This window comes from Euprymna scolopes, chromosome 4 (assembly GCF_053919585.1).
Source record: "Euprymna scolopes isolate OS-2025 chromosome 4, ASM5391958v1, whole genome shotgun sequence".
NCBI lineage: Eukaryota > Metazoa > Mollusca > Cephalopoda > Sepiida > Sepiolidae > Euprymna > Euprymna scolopes.
In genome coordinates, this window is record NC_136485.1 from 106,239,305 (window position 1) to 106,255,586 (window position 16,282).

Here is a 16,282-nt window from a genome sequence, read left to right on the forward strand (position 1 = left end):
GGGTCTTTTAGAGGATTTTTTAATGATCAATTTTCCCTTTTTTATACTTCTGACCGAATTTAATGCCATAAACCATATTTTAAATCAGAAAAAATTCTAAATATTCATATTGAGTGTGTTTGAGTGTGTTTTTATTTGCAGATATGGATTCTCGAATTCATTTAAATTTATTGTTAATATTATAATAGAGCTATGGTGTTTGTAACCAGAAAACTGTGTCATAGTTCTCAACATTAAAAAAATTCTTAAGCATTGAAAATTATTGTTGTATGTTAGTATCGATACTGTTGTTTCCATTTGCAACATATCTTTATGACAGATTACCCAACTTGAATTGATGAGAAACAAACTCTGATCTTCTTGGTTACATTTTGTAATTCCTTCCAACATGTTTTTCTCTTTTCTTGTCCAACAGCTAATTCATCTATGTCATGGTAACATATATTCGGTGGGTTTTTGACACTGTATTGTATAGTTTTTAGTTTTCAACTTACTTTCCCAAACTTAACCTATTCAACAGAGTCTGCAACCATTTCTGTTTTTCGAGCCGATTTTACATTACATAAAAACACTAAACAATTATCCAGTTAGGTAGAAACGTAACTTACCTTACCTTTGCTTTCATTTATTTGTTTTTGGACAACTTTTTCGAATCTGTGTATAGTAACCCCCCCCCCCATCACTCAAATATTAATTACTAATCACATTTTTGTATACAGAAAACAAAAGCAAAAACAAAACATTTAGCGTTTCAACATTTTTGCTACGTTCAGCTTTATCCACTGATTGTTGGTCGAGCCCAAGCCATGATTGCCGGTAATCCCGAGGATCAGGATCCAATTCTGCAAGAGTACCATTTTTTTTTCATTTTCGCCTTTTTTTAAAAAACTTTTTGGAGTGAATTGCTGTACTAAGAATATAATAAACATGCATTTTCTCTTTTTATTAGAATTTTCCATTACACCAAAATTGAGCCACAGCAATGCGTGGCAGGGTACAGCTAGTTTCATATATATTTTTAAGAATGACAAGGAGAATATGAAGTCAGTCTTTAAAATGGCTGAAGCAGTTTAGGACCTCCAAATCACTTTATTTCATATATATTTTAAAGATTAGAGGAGGGATGTGGAGTAGGTCTCAGAAATAGCTGTAGCACTTTACAATCTCAAAATTACTTCATTGTAGATTTTCAAAGAGGAGTGGGTGTATGCAGTCAATCCAGGATATGGCTCAATCAGTTTACGATGTCAAAATTACTTAATTTCATATATATTTTTAAGAGTGTGAGGGAATATAGAGTCTATCCCCGAAATGGCTGAAGCAGTTTACCATCTCAAAATTACTGTGTTTCATAAATATTTTTATGAAGAGGGAATATGAAGTCAGTCCTGGAAATGGTTGAAGTAGTTTATGATCTCAAAATTACTTTATTTCATATATTTTTAAGAGAGGGGTGGTGGTGGAGTATAGAGTCTGTCCCCGAAGTGGCTGAGGCGGTTTACGATCTCCATATTACTTTATTTTTAAGAAATTTTTAAGAAAGGTGGGAATATGGTGTCAGTCTTGGAAATGGCTGACGCAGTTTACGACTTCAAAATTACTTTATTTCATATATATATTTTTTTAAGAGAGAGGGTGAAATATGAAGTCAACCCTGGAAATAGCTGAAGCAGTTTACGATCTCAAAATTACATTATTTCATGTAAATTTGTAACAGTAGGAGGATGATATAGAGTCAATCCCGGAAATAATTAAAGCAGTCTACGATCTCAAAATTACTTTATTTCATATATATTGTTGGTGTTGTGTGAAGGTCGACTGGGCTAGTTTCTGATGAGGGTGATCCATATTTTTCTGAATTTTCAATGCTATGATCCGGAGATGACGTCACTGTGACGGTGGTGGTGAGTAGAAAAAAGCATGATTATTTTGCCTTTAAAAGTGCTCTGGAGGTCTCCAGGGATTCATATATGTATTACATTACCCGTCTGAGGGTAGGTAAAATTATTTTAAATATGTGTTATACATTACCCGTCCTAGGAAAGGAAAAATTATTTCATGTATGTGCTGTAAATTTCCTATCCTAGAGAAGGTACAATTATTTCATACTTATGTTGTGTAAAACTCGTCTTAGGGTAGGTAAAATATTATTTTGCTTAAGATAGCTAATCATACACAGACATCAAAAAATTCTCTATACTAAGAATAACAGGTATGTTAAAAATCAACTTCAATTTTCTCATTATTTTATATGTTCCCGAGCAACGCCGGGTGGTCCTGCTAGTATATAATAAAATAACAATAAAACTAGATAAATATATTATTTATCAATATAAGTAAAAAATCGTTTGATATAACTGGGGTTGATAAAGGGAAATAACTCATTTAAATATGAAAGTAAATTATCGACCTTTAATGTTATTAAACAAATGATGATAAAGTATTACAAAGGGAAATTTTATATTAAAATTAAATAAGATTAATGAAAAATAATTAAATGACAATAAAAGAGTTATAATTTATGCAATAATAAATTTAATTAAAATAGTAACAAAAAGGAATTATATATGGATATATAATTTAGATAAAATCAATAATTGGTATAAGCGGAAATAAAATACATACATTTTGTAATTAGTTTCATCTAAGTAAATATATACGTATTAATTATAAATAATAAATTAATGAAATAACATACTTTTTAGTATTGTATATATAAATTAATATAACTTATGAAAACGGAAATTTAAATTTTAGTGACTTTACTTGAAAATTCAAAATGGCGTAATAAAAGATAAAATAAAAGCTAATTGCAGTTTTCTTCCAATTTTCGCATTTTGTAGTCATGTCCAAATAAATTTTATTTTATTTTAATGGATTGATAGTTGCTATTACTGCTGAGGAGTTAAGGGAAGAATAGATTTATTGATTGATATAATAAATAAATGATTTTGCCCTACGAAACAGTTGCTGTCAAGAATTTTGAATGTCAATGTAATTAAAGGAATAAATTGTAAGATGGTCAACATCACGAAATTTGGAATATAGACTTTTGTCATTTGTTATATATATATATGTTTTTCTAGAAGTGACAAAATGTTTTTCTAGAAGTGAAAAATTCAAATTGATAACTCTATTTTCTTTAATTGCAGATTAGGCAACTACTTGTTATTTTGAGTTCAGCTTGGTTTGACAATTCATCCTGTGGTTTCAGCAGGATGGAGCCTAATGCCACACAGCGCACTATACGATCTATTTACTGAGAAAAACATTTAATGAATTAATAATTTCACAAAATAGACCCATCAACTGGCCACTCATTCATGCAACACAATCCCATTAGATTATTTTCTTTGGAGATATCTAAATTCCTACGCTGATAAACCAGACATAATAGATTTCTTGGAAAACAACATTCGACGTGTTATTGCCGAAATACAGCCTAATTTAATGTGTAGAGTTTGTGAAAATTGGACCTAGATTACACCGTATATGCGTGAGCTGTGCAGGCTATACGCCCGAAATTGTATTTGACTTATAAATGCCAAAAAGTAATCTTTGGAATAAACTACATATTTGTATGATAAAAATATTCTTCTGTGATTTATTTTAATTTAAAGTTTGCCGCCTCTAAAAAGAAGCCACCTTATAGAATTGTGTGTGAAGTGGTTAATTATTTTAGAAAATATTCTCATTTTTACATTTAGTGGACAAAGTCCGATAACTTGCCATAGTCAGAATCAACACAACAAGCTGCACCTACCAAATAGCCTCTGCTTAAACTGACCCACGTGAAAACCTCTTGCTCATTGCTTGTTCAGAATACAGCAAAGCTCTCTGCTTTTTTTCTCTAAAAGTTTTGTATAATACTATAACATTGAAATATGAATGGACTAATATTTGCAGCACTCCAATTTGGAACATCCTCTATTAAATAAATATGAAAGAACAACAGAAAGAAAGCAAATCACATTTAAGAAAAATAATTATTAAAAAATAAAAATAAAATAATTTTCATTTCTTAGTTTATTTTTTTTTTTACTGTTCTTTTTCTTCAATAAAATATCCATCATAAATAACTCCTCCGTTTAAGGCACAAATAACACTAAAATATTACAAAAATACACATTATAAATGAAAACAGATTTTATAAGCTATTTTATGTACAACATAAACAACCTACTTTAAATAAAAATAAAATACAGTTTAACACTGCGCTTACTTAAGTGCAGTTCTATCATTCATAATGAGCTCATTCTCACGGTTCATGTCAATAACTTGAAAAAAAAAAAAACGAAAATAAAATAATTTTTTTTTATCTCTCTGTCAGACATCCCTCTTTTAATTTTTTTTCCTCCTCTCCTTAAATTTTCCTCATAAAAGATCAGAGAATTTTCTTTTTCTTCTCTTTTCATTTGTTTGTCAGTTAAAAATCTTGAAACTTTTATTGAATAATTTAAAACTTGATGTGTTCTTTTTTGGAATTCCCTTCGAGTCTTTTTCGTCTTTGCGTTCCGATGTGCCCTTCGGGGACTTTGGTCGAACTGGCATTTGACCTGTTGGTGGTTTTTCCTCCGAGATGTACAAATGTGGCAGGTAGCAATTCTTGTACTGGAGGAGATATAAGATGAGCCCGTGAAATACTTCTTCGACGTACTCATACTCCTCTGCTGCTGTGGCCTCGTAGAATAAACACATGTAGTCACTTGCGAGTTTGGTGCCTTCTGCTTTGCTGACTTGCCTGTGAAGAACACAAAATAAAAGCACAACTGATAAAAATGATCAATACAAGAAAAAGGATTCTGTACATTTATAAAACAGACTAGTGGGGGTGCCACCTAGTCGTAAAATATGCTTAAATATATTTTAATTCATGCAGATTTCCTGTTTATTATTAAAGAGCCAATACTCTATTGAATATTATATTGTACCTAATATATAGTATTGATATCAAAAGTAAAAAAAATATGACTTGAGTGCCATCGGTTAGAATCGAAACCAAAACATTTAGTGCTCCAGCTGCATTCTCTATCATTTGAGCTGTCGACAGATAGATACGGAAGATTTAGAATTAAACCACTTCAAGCTATGAATGAATTTGCTTGCGCAAAAGTAATAAAAATATGTTGAAATAAACATTTTGCATTTCAACTTGCCGACATATTTCTGTATGCATTATTCATCCATCCAAACAAAGATTTTACTCGTTATAAACCATCCTTGGTGTATGATAACTATTTCCTGTTAATTTCAGTGTCATATGATCAGTAGCTTAAGAGTTTATCGGTTAAATGTTTGCACACACATACATACATTTATTGTTTCATTTATATAGATGAGACTTTTTAACGTGTTAAAAACGGGCAAAAGTTATAATCCTCTGATTTAGAATGAGTGCTTTATGCCAAATTGATGGCTGAATATGGATAAATACTAACCTTATTAATTTTATAACACCATTTTCGTTAACTTCACCTTAAAAATCACTGATTAATTTTCCCTTAAAATAGCTCTTCTAAAATAGAGTTTAGAATCAGCCTTGTACATCATCGTAATGACTACGAGTTTGCATTAACCACTTAAAAATTATTTTGGAGAAGAGCAGGACTTGTAAAAATTCCATGAAATGAAAAATATATTCAATCAGCAAATATGTTTTTATCAAACTGATATTGTTCTGTATTGCACAAAAAGTTAGTTTTTTTGAGAGAGAAAAACCAATAACACACAGCAAATATGAGTTTATTAACATTTCGATGAAAATATTATGCATTGTATTTTAAATATAGAACTGACCCAATTGAGATAAATTATTAAGTACCAGTAAATACTCAGAAATAAATATTATGCTACACAGTTCAATACAAATAATAAAATTACATTGTAAGAGACAATCTTTAATTTACTTCTTCAGTCCAGCACCTCTTGGCAGACAATGTTCTTTTTTTTTTGACCTGTTTCTTTTGAATGTTCCTTTTTTACATAACATTTCGCTGGGTTCTTTCTTTGGTGAAGAACCACGGCACATCGAAATTATTACGAGTTTGGTGCTCACACCATTACAACAGTAATCTTATATTATTGTAATGATATTCGAAAATGAGAGTACATCAAAGGGAGGTCACTCTCATGTTCTTGTTCAGGGTTGCTAGATTGGCCTTTTAAATGCCGAATTTCGTGAATTTAGACTTATTTGAAGCAGTTTGGCCTTAAAAATTTGTATTTGGCCTTTTTCAAAGTGTAACGTACAAACTAACTAAAGACAGAAAAATTTTATATAGATAAAAATAAAACTACATGATCCATTTGCGTGATTTTTGGAATACGCTATTTTCTTTCTGTCACAGGTATGTACATCATAGAGATTTTTCTTTATTTTTTGTTTTTTCTTAGAAGAAAGGAAAGATATGAATAACCACCAACTAAATACGACAGTGAAGGGAACAATAAATAGACAATCTTCATTTTCAGTTTATTAATTCGACTTTTTAGCTTGTAAAAAAGACGGGCAAAAGTTATGGACCATTGACTTAGAATGATTGCTTTATACCAAATTAATGGCTGAATATGTTTAAATTCATGCTAATTTTTGCATTAAGTTGCAATCCCTAACTGCATATCGAACAGATACCATAATACTTATAATGCACCTTATCATAACAAAGTTCCATACAAAATTTCAGCCAGATCGGTTCTGTAGTTTCTGGGAAAAAGTGGAACGGACAGACAAAGATCAATATAATATAGATTAATATATACGCTTATAACATTAACATCTCACTTCTCTCTTTTTCTCTTTCTCCAAGATTTTCAGCATTAAACAACTAACATATTGCGATGAATAAGCGATTAGCTTTAAAACGTTTAGAACCTAATATAGCCGTGAAATTTTATGAACTAGTTATATCTGATTTCCCAAAGCGGTTACAGAGCAAATTAATCTACTGTATCAATTTGTTGTCTAATTTTTTGTGGATTTCTTTGCAATAAACGCTGTTTCATTTTACTATGTTTCCGACAAAACATACCATATCTTAATCCCACCTCTAACCCTACATCCGGGTGGCAGTATTAATAATTTTGAAACTTTGATTTTATTATTTGTTTATTATTGTGTGTGTGTGTGTGCATGTGTGTGTGTGCATGTGTGGTAAGAGAGAGAGAGAGAGAGAGAGAGAGAGAGAGAGAGAGAGAGAGAGAGAGAGAGAGAGAAACATACAGCAGTGAATGACGCATGTTTATTCAATTTACATTATAAAATCGTCAACTTTGATCATTAAATGACGAAATATATATATATATATATATATATATATATATATATATATATATGTATATATATACACATATATATATATATATATATATATATATATATATATATATATATATATATATACACAAATGAGTCACTACTTATCAAAGTCGAAACACTTAAGGTTAAGATTTAATGTGATAAATAGATCGTCAGTTGAATGCTGAAGAATATTAAGAGAGAATTGTGTTGTATTGTTTTTATAAAAGGAATATTATTATAAACTAAAACATTGTCTCTAGTCTGGCAAGATCACTAAATGCGCATTGACCCCAGCCAGAAAAGTAAGTATAATTTAAGCTTAGACTGTTTATTTTGATGACTAATAAAAGTAATAAGGATGAAATGTGGATACACCAATTCAATCTGGAGTCAAATCGGCAATCAGCTAAGTGGACAACAGCAGGCAAAAGCCGTCTAAAGCAACTAAAAACAAAAACATCAGCAGGCAAGGTTTTGGTCTACATACTTTGGGATGCGCTAGTTATTTTCTTTATCGATTACCTTGGGAAAGGAAGAATCATTAATAGTAAATATTATATAACATTATTGGTGTGTTTGAAGGAAGAAATCGCCCCCCCCCCGAAAAAAAACAGTGAAAAAAAAGGCGATCTTAGCGATGACAATGCCGTGTGTCACAAGTTGATGAGAAACTACATAAATTGCACTTCGAATTGTTTCCACACTTTAACCATATTTTCTTAATCCGCTCCCCAACGATCATGGACTGCTTGCAGACATTAAAAGAAGGACACAGGGAATGAGATTTACTCCAATATCTGTAAGTTACCTCAATCTATCCCTCATAGTTATAGAGCGAGGGATGTCTCAAACATGATGACTACTCTTTTTCATGGTTTAGAAACAAGAGATAGATTTTATCAGCTTATCTTCTAGAAATCTTGTATGGAAACTTGAATTGACATGAGCTGCTTCTTAGAAGATATAATGATTAATATATTCACTTATAATATAAGCATCCCATCTCTTTCTCTCTCTCGATCTTTCAGCATTAGACGATCAACACACGGAAATGAATAAATGATTAGTTAAAAAAAAAACTTAGCTCCTAAAATGGCTGCAAAATTTTATTGACTAGTTATGGCTGATTTCCCAAACGGTTACAGAGCAAGTCTATCCACTGTATTTATATGTTGCCTGATTTTTTGCAGATTTCTTGCGATAGACAGTTTGATTTTATTATTTTTTTCTTACAAAACATACCCTACTTCAACCTCAACACTAACCCTAAGTCCAATTGGCAATTCTACTTATTTTTAATACATACCTGTTTGATTTTATTATTTGTTAATTTTGTGCATGTGTGTATATGAGAGGAAAGAGAGAGAGAGAGAGAGAGAGAGAGAGAGAGAGAGAGAGAGAGACTCATGACTAAGAAAAGCATGCAGCTTTTCAGTGAACGATACATATTTATTCAGTTTAAATTATAAAAACGTCCATTTTAGCCGTTAAATGACAAAATTACATTTCTTTTTTTTTTTAAACCAATAAATCCTCACATGTCACGATTAAAAAGCACTCAAGGATAAGATTTAATAATTTTATTTAAAAACAAGTCCTTATCAACAACAGATTTACAAATTATATTGTTGACCAATACATAAACTCCACGCTCCAGAAGTTAAGCAACACCTCCACTAACAGTAATACACCACAACATCATAACTCTAATACAATCAACATATTCTACTGCAATCAAATGCACCTGGGTTTTAAGTTAGAAGAAATCGCTATAAAAAAACTTCATCCATAGATACATTTTCTCCTGTTGACAACAATAACATTGGATTCATCATTTACTATAAAAAATTAAAAACCCAAAACTTATTAAAAACAATCCTTCCACACCTCTAAAACCACTTGAACGCACCAACATCATCTATCAGTTCAAATGCCTCATGGGAGAATGTAACTCCTATAACAACTAATAGTAACGTCGGTCATACAACTACCAAATTATCACATCGCCTTACCTGCTATAATGTTGAATCTAGTGCCATATGCCAACACTTATATAAAATACATCACTGCCCCCCACTCGAATTTCAGAGAAATTTTAATCAACAACGCAAAAATACTACACCATAAAACAAATATTAAGAAGCTAAAAATCTTTGATGCTAGTTACATACAAATGCAAAAACCTACCGTTAATCAGGTCACATTCCGAAATAGTACCAAAATACTTAAATGCCCTAGATAACTCCCACCCCTCACATACAACCTGTTCTTGCCACTGACCCTAGAACTGGCACAGTCTCCTGTTCCCCATGATACTAATCCCCCACTGACTCTTACTCGCACCTTTGTTTGCAACTCAACTACTATTTAAATAAATCTACCCATAATTCCAAACAAGCGTCTCACACAAATTCCTTAAGATGTGTAAATGGGCACATGAAAAGTTAAAAGGTAACAAACCGTGGACACTTTAAGAAAAAATACTTGGACCATACATCCAGGCAATCTTCTGTCTCTTGAGACAATGGCATTCTGCACCTAGTTTGTTTTACTACAGCGTCTGCTGTGGCTAAATGGTCCAATTTTAGATTTGCAGATACGTTGGCGGTTGCTGCAGTTATAGTCAATGGTAGAGATGGTGGGGGTGGCAGGAGTGGACTGTATCCTCTCTCGCCTGTAGGTTCTCTTTTCTCCACATTGTCTTTCTCTTTTCATTTCTGCTAATTTGATGCCATCCTTGACCTTTGCTCGCCAGACTGTGCAATCAGATGACTGACTCGAGATCTTGTGGTTGAATGCCACAAGTCTTCAGGTCTTTGTTGCAGGTGTCCTTCTAGTGCAGAGTTGGTCATTGGATTGGCTGTGTTCCAGAGACCAGTCACCTTACAGGATGTTCTTTGGGATGCGACCAACTTCCATCCTGCACACATGACCAAGCCAACGCCTCTCTGAGTTAGAATGGCAAACATGCTTAGTATGCCAGCCTGGTGCAAGACGGCTATGTTTGTGACTCAATCCTGCCAGAGGATGCCTAAAAGACATCTGAGGTTGCGCATGTGGAAAGCATTCAGTCTTCATTCTTGGTGTGAGTACAAAGTCCAGGACTCACTACCATAAAGAATACTCACCATGCAGGCCTGGTATATTGTCATCTTTGTGGTTAGTGTCAACAAGGTGTTGTCCCACACTCTCTTAGCTAGACGGGCCATGACAGTAGCTGCTTTGCCTATCCTTATGCTGACTTTTGTGTCCAGAGACAAGTTGCTGGTGATGGTGGAGCCGAGGTATGTGAATTTGTCTACCACCTTCAGGGTGTCGTCGCCATTAGTGGTTTTAGGGGTGGTATTGATATCTTGGCTCATGATATTGGTTTTCTTTAGACTGATAGTGATTGAGAACTCTGTGCATGCGTTTGCAAAGTGGGCGATGAGTTGTCGAAGACTTTCCTCAGAATCAGCAACAAGAGCTGCATCATCTGCGAAGAACATCTCTCTAATGAGCACTTTGTGCACCCTTGTCTTCACTTTGAGATGAGTGAGGTTTAATAAGTTGCCGTTGCTCCTAGTATGGAGAAAGATGCTGTCGTTTGACTTATGGAGTGCATAGCACAGGAGCAAAAGAAAGAGATGCCAAAGAGTGTAGGTGCCGAGACACATTCTTGCTTCACGCCGCACTTGATTGGGAAGGGGCCTGAGGAAGATACATTGTACTGGATGGTGCCCATAATGCTATCATGGAATGATATGATAACGTTAAGGAGTTTGGAGATACATCCAATCCTAAGAAGGAGGGTGAAAAGACCCGATCGACTGACCAAATCAAATGCATTGGTCGATGAAGGCAAAATATAAGGGATTTCTCTGTTTACGGCACTTTTCTTGCAGCTGTCTAATTGGGAATACCATGTCAATCGTTAATTGTTTGGCCTGAAACCCACATTGTGACTCTTTTGTTCATTTGGGTAAACATGATCGACCAACAGTTGAAGGCAGTTGAGGACTAACTGTGCAAAGGTTTTTCCCACAACACTAAGGAGGGAGATTCCGCGATAATTTTTACACTCGCTATGGTCGCCCTTGTTCTTGTAGAGCATGATGGTCCTTGCATCCTGCATGGGGTATCGTGCCTTCTTTCCAACACTAACTGGAGCTCATAGAGGAGACCCAGGAGTGAGTTCTCATTTCCTGTTTTTAAAATTTCTGGTGGAGGGAGTCAATGGCCTTCATCAGTTCATCGATGGTGGGTGGGGAGTTGAGCTCGTCCATGGTGTGCAACGATGTTGTGTTGTGTTCTGGGTAGCTTTGTCATTGATGACGTTTTACCTTGAGTATAGCTCTTGGTAGTGCTCAGCCCATCTCTCCATTTGTTTACCGATATCTGTGATGATCTCTCCAGAAGTAGATTTGATGGGTATAACCTTGAAGATGCTGGAATCAAACGCTTTCTTCATCCCACCATACATGGCCTTGGTGTTGTCACTGTCCACAGCTGTGTGAATGTCTCTGCATAATCTCAGCCAGTAGTCATTGTGTTACATTCTCTGTACATGGCTAGTGTCTTATCACAGGGACAGCCCTGTACTCCAAGAGAGTTGCTCCTTTTACAATCATCGCAGGTTCCATCTCCTCTATCGCCTTGAACAAATCTTCATTCTTCTTTACCCTTTTCCCAAAGGTGTCAATGGCACCCTTGTACACAACATCCTGGATGAAGTCCCAATGCGCCTGGGTGCAATCTGTGGGGCAATCATTCAAAGCCTTGTTGATGGCCTTGGAAAAACGTTCACAGGGTTTTTGCATTTTGACACACACCTAGTATGTCAACACGAGGGTGACGATTCTGCTTGGAGCAATGGATCGGTCGAGGACAAAGATTACAAGAAAATAAAAAATTTGCATGATTTTCAAAATATTTGTTCAAATTCCACAAAAATCAGGAAAAGAAGGCATCTTGTTATGCTCTTCCAGTGTTATACCAAATTTCACTTCTCTGCGTTTCATAGTAATTTCAAAATTAAAAAAAAATACTGACCTGCAATAAAGCGATACACAGGGTTTATATACAAAAAAGATAATACAAGAGATTGGAAAAAATAGAAAAGGTATTACAAAACAGAAGTTTTCTGCTGTCTTTAACAATGTCTGTTTAAATGAAAAAATGCTGCCTAAATATACACAATATATAAATTTTTTCTAGCTTAATATTTTCCAGAGGGGAAGCAACCAATGAATTTTTAACAAGACTCATACAAGAGTGCTCAATACTGAAGTAGGGCAAGATATACTTTTTATTTGCTTTACATAAGCTTTTATATGTTGCTACACATTCATGAGTATGTTTCGGTCAAGCAGTTACAAGTAACTAGAACCCCTTCAGGCAATATTGCTTATATGAAAGTAGAGTCCATAACATTACGGACTTTACTTTTATATAATTCTGAAAAGGTTTCTAGTTACTTGTAACTGGCTGACCGAAACATGTTCATGAATGTGTAGCGACATATAAATGCTTATATAAAACAAATAACACATACGCACGCGCGCGCACACACACATATAAGTGTAAGTTTAGTAAGCCAATTGAACGCAGATTTTTTAAAAATAAACAAACTTATTTGTTTATAAATCGAAATTTGAATTTGACTCACTGTCAATAATATTGAATGGGTCTTGTTTTTCTTAGTGGCATCATGCCATAGGGGATAAAAAAGATGAAAAATAAACTATCATGATGAAGATATGATTACTTCGAAAAGTTTGATTTATGAACAAATATATATTTGTCTATTTTTTTTTTTTAAATCTACATTGAATTGGCTTACTAAACTTACCTTTGGAATTTTCACTTAAACAATGCTTTTATCACGGAGAAAATATATCTTCATATGTGTATGTGTGTGTGTACTCGTATATATGAATAAAGTTCTTTTGAAAATATATTTGAAAAATGTAAATGTGAAAAAATAGTCCAAATGCCTTTGAAAATCATGCATAAGATGAAAGTATTTTTTTATTAAAAGTTATTCAAATATTTTTTCTTGATTTTTTTCTTAAAAGTTTTGGATAACTTATCACAGTAAAATAAAAACTGGCTCTATCTTATATATAAGATGAGATATCTTTTTTCTATAAATATTAGGAGATCATCAAGTATTTCCTGGATGAATATACTACGGAAGAATGTGTTGATGATTTGAACATGCTTGACCTGGAAATGAGCTTGCATATTGTTTCCGGTAGAAGCTAAAAATGACTTGGGATTTTTATCTGCTTCCTTTAAGATATCTTCTTTTTTTTTCAGGAAAAACTTTTGCTTTGTATGTGAAGTTGAAAGAGCACCATTTTTCCAACTGATTGCGGTGAATTTAAATATTGTCAGAAAAGGTTGAATTTCGTCCAAGATTTAATTACATTTTAAGCTTATCAAAACAGTCTCTGTAGTTTAACCGTAAACTAGTTTATATAAAGAAAGTAAAAAAAAAAATAAATAAATAGCATTATAATTGTTGATATCAACACCAGATGTAGGTAAGAAACGTCTATCAGTTTGTTGATCACTGAACCGGCTGAATTCCAAGATGTTTATCAGTGTTGATAAACAAAAAAGCCATGCCCTCAAACAATTTACTGTGAAAATAGACTTTCTTTCTAAAAAAAAAGAAAGTAAAAAAAAAAAAATGCTAAAAGTGCTTGTACATAACTCCCCCTCAGAAAAAAAAAAAATATTTGTGATGTATGTGCTCCTTTCGGAAACAAAATATAGTACACCAAAAAATCACGTAAATTGATCAAGTAGTTTTATTATTATAAATATAATCATTTTCAAGGGATTAATGAGAATTCGTATGCATTACGATGATGTACAAGGCTGATTCTAAACTCTATTTCCGTTTAGCCATAAAATTTAATTTTCTTTTTTTAAATAAAGCTACTTAATCAGTTTGTGTGATCTTTTGGCGTACATTATTTTTTTTTCTGTCACGGGTATGTACACCATAAAGATATTTTAAAATTATTTGTTTTTTATGGACAACTAACAAACTAAATACGACAGGAAAGAGAATGCTAAATAGACAATTTTCGTTTTCAATTTATTAAGTAGCTATATTAAAAACGGACAAGTTATAGCCGTTAACTTAGAATGAGTGCTTCTAGTGTTGAAATTCGTCTGTTTGAACACTTACACCATTACATGTTGGAAGTTGTATTGATTTTTTTTCTTTTCTTTTATTCAAGCGTGAATAGCGCGTGACGTTAATTAAATCAAGATTAAATGAGCGGCACAGAAATTGATTGTGCCAATCTCCAGTTCCTGTAAAGATTTCATCACGGACACACTGTCTTGAATTGTATCGAATAAAATCCGATAGTCAATGAATTTTTACCACTCTGTACATCTGCAGAAAGACATTAAAGCGGAACACCTGCCTTTTGTAATTTGCTCCCTAAAATGGGATTGTGTATTAATTTTCCTGGGAATCTGTATGAAGTTTATTGAATTTTTCCTTAGTTCTGATAATTAAATTGCGAGCCTTCAAGCTCTGAATCTTTCCCTCCTCAGTCTAGAAGGATATTGTTCGTTTCCTGTTTTGGAACTTTGTATGATGAACGTAATATTTTCCCCGACAAGACCTTTGTTGAACCTTTCAGCATCATGCGATCGGATTGCTTCAATCTGAAGAGGGAACTACCAGTAGATCTTTACCAACTCTGAAAGTCCGCAAAACGCGCCATATTTGCAACACAGAATTGAAAGAAGTGCCGTTCACAAGGTTAGGCTTCTAGCTTGCGAATTTCGAGTCTTCAAGAGTCTTTTGGCTGTGCGAATTAAATATTCACATTAGAGTAAATATGGTAGTGTGGTGACAAATCCCTAATAATCGATCACTGTGCATGGAACGGATACCATAATACTTAGTTCACTGCACTATATAATTACAAAGGTTCACACCAAATTTTAGTCAGATCGGATCAGTAGTTTCCGATAAAAAGTGAAACCGACAGACAAACAAACAGACAGACCAAGAGAAATATAATACAAATTTTCTTGTTGCGGTACTTATTCTGAATACAGACCATGCTGAAATGATAATGTTATTATTTAGAAACCCATTATTAACATGTAGAGGGCGTTTTGTATTTAATCTGTATCTTTCACCCAACAATTTAATAAACAAATGATATCATGAAAATTAAATTTAACTTGAAAATTCTATCTAAAATATAGCACGGTCCATCTTCTGCATAAGTACCGTTGTTGCTATTGTTCTTGTTGCTTTTGTTGTTGCTGTTGTTGCTTTCTCGTGTTGTTGTTGTTATTGTTATTGTCGCTGTTGCTGTTATTGTTGTTGCTTTCTATTGTTGTTGTTACTATTCTTGTTGCTGTTGCTTTCTCACATATAAAACATTAGCAGCATAAATTTAAAACAGCAATGACGAATATTTTGAAGATACGTCCATCCAATCTGTTCATTTAGAAATGAAAATGTGATTTCGAAATTAAGTGTAACAGACTAAATAAGCTAAAGCTAAGTGGTCGACTATAGTCAAGAGTTACCCGAAGGCTCCCTTTTCATTACACTGAGTTGTTAAGGAGGACATCATTCCATTTTCAGGATTATCCCACTTGCCCTTGATCCTCCCCTTATAATGCTGAATGTTTAACCAGGGGGCATCAAATATAATTTTTGTTAAATCATTGGTTTGACTTGACTTAGTCTCCCGTTTCATTAGTAAACAATCATAGCATTATGCTAAATAAGCTTTTTTTTAAATTTTTAAATAAAATATCATTTTAAACGAAAGTGTAGTGAATAGGCAAACATTTTATTTAAAACGTAATAAATATTGAATATGTAATAGTAGCTATTATTATTATTTAGTAACTATAATTTTTATTATTATTATTATTAGTTGGTAACAATTAGTTTTATTACTATTATTTAGTTAGTAATTATTATTATTATTAACTATTATTATTATTATT

The 16,282-nt window shown here is 33.1% G+C and overlaps 1 protein-coding gene across 2 annotated transcripts in view; it reads right to left on the bottom strand.

Moving 5' to 3' along the window:
* Positions 1 to 4,008: 4,008 nt before the first annotated feature.
* Positions 4,009 to 16,282, bottom strand: part of LOC145269242 (ras-like protein family member 12) — a 357,352-nt gene continuing 345,078 nt past the window's right edge. For both annotated transcript variants that reach the window (XM_080124867.1, XM_080124875.1), the window contains one exon: positions 4,009 to 4,741. In XM_080124867.1, the coding sequence (XP_079980993.1) occupies positions 4,423 to 4,741 (319 nt within the window). In that variant the 3' untranslated portion in view covers positions 4,009 to 4,422. The remainder of the gene's footprint in view (positions 4,742 to 16,282) is intronic.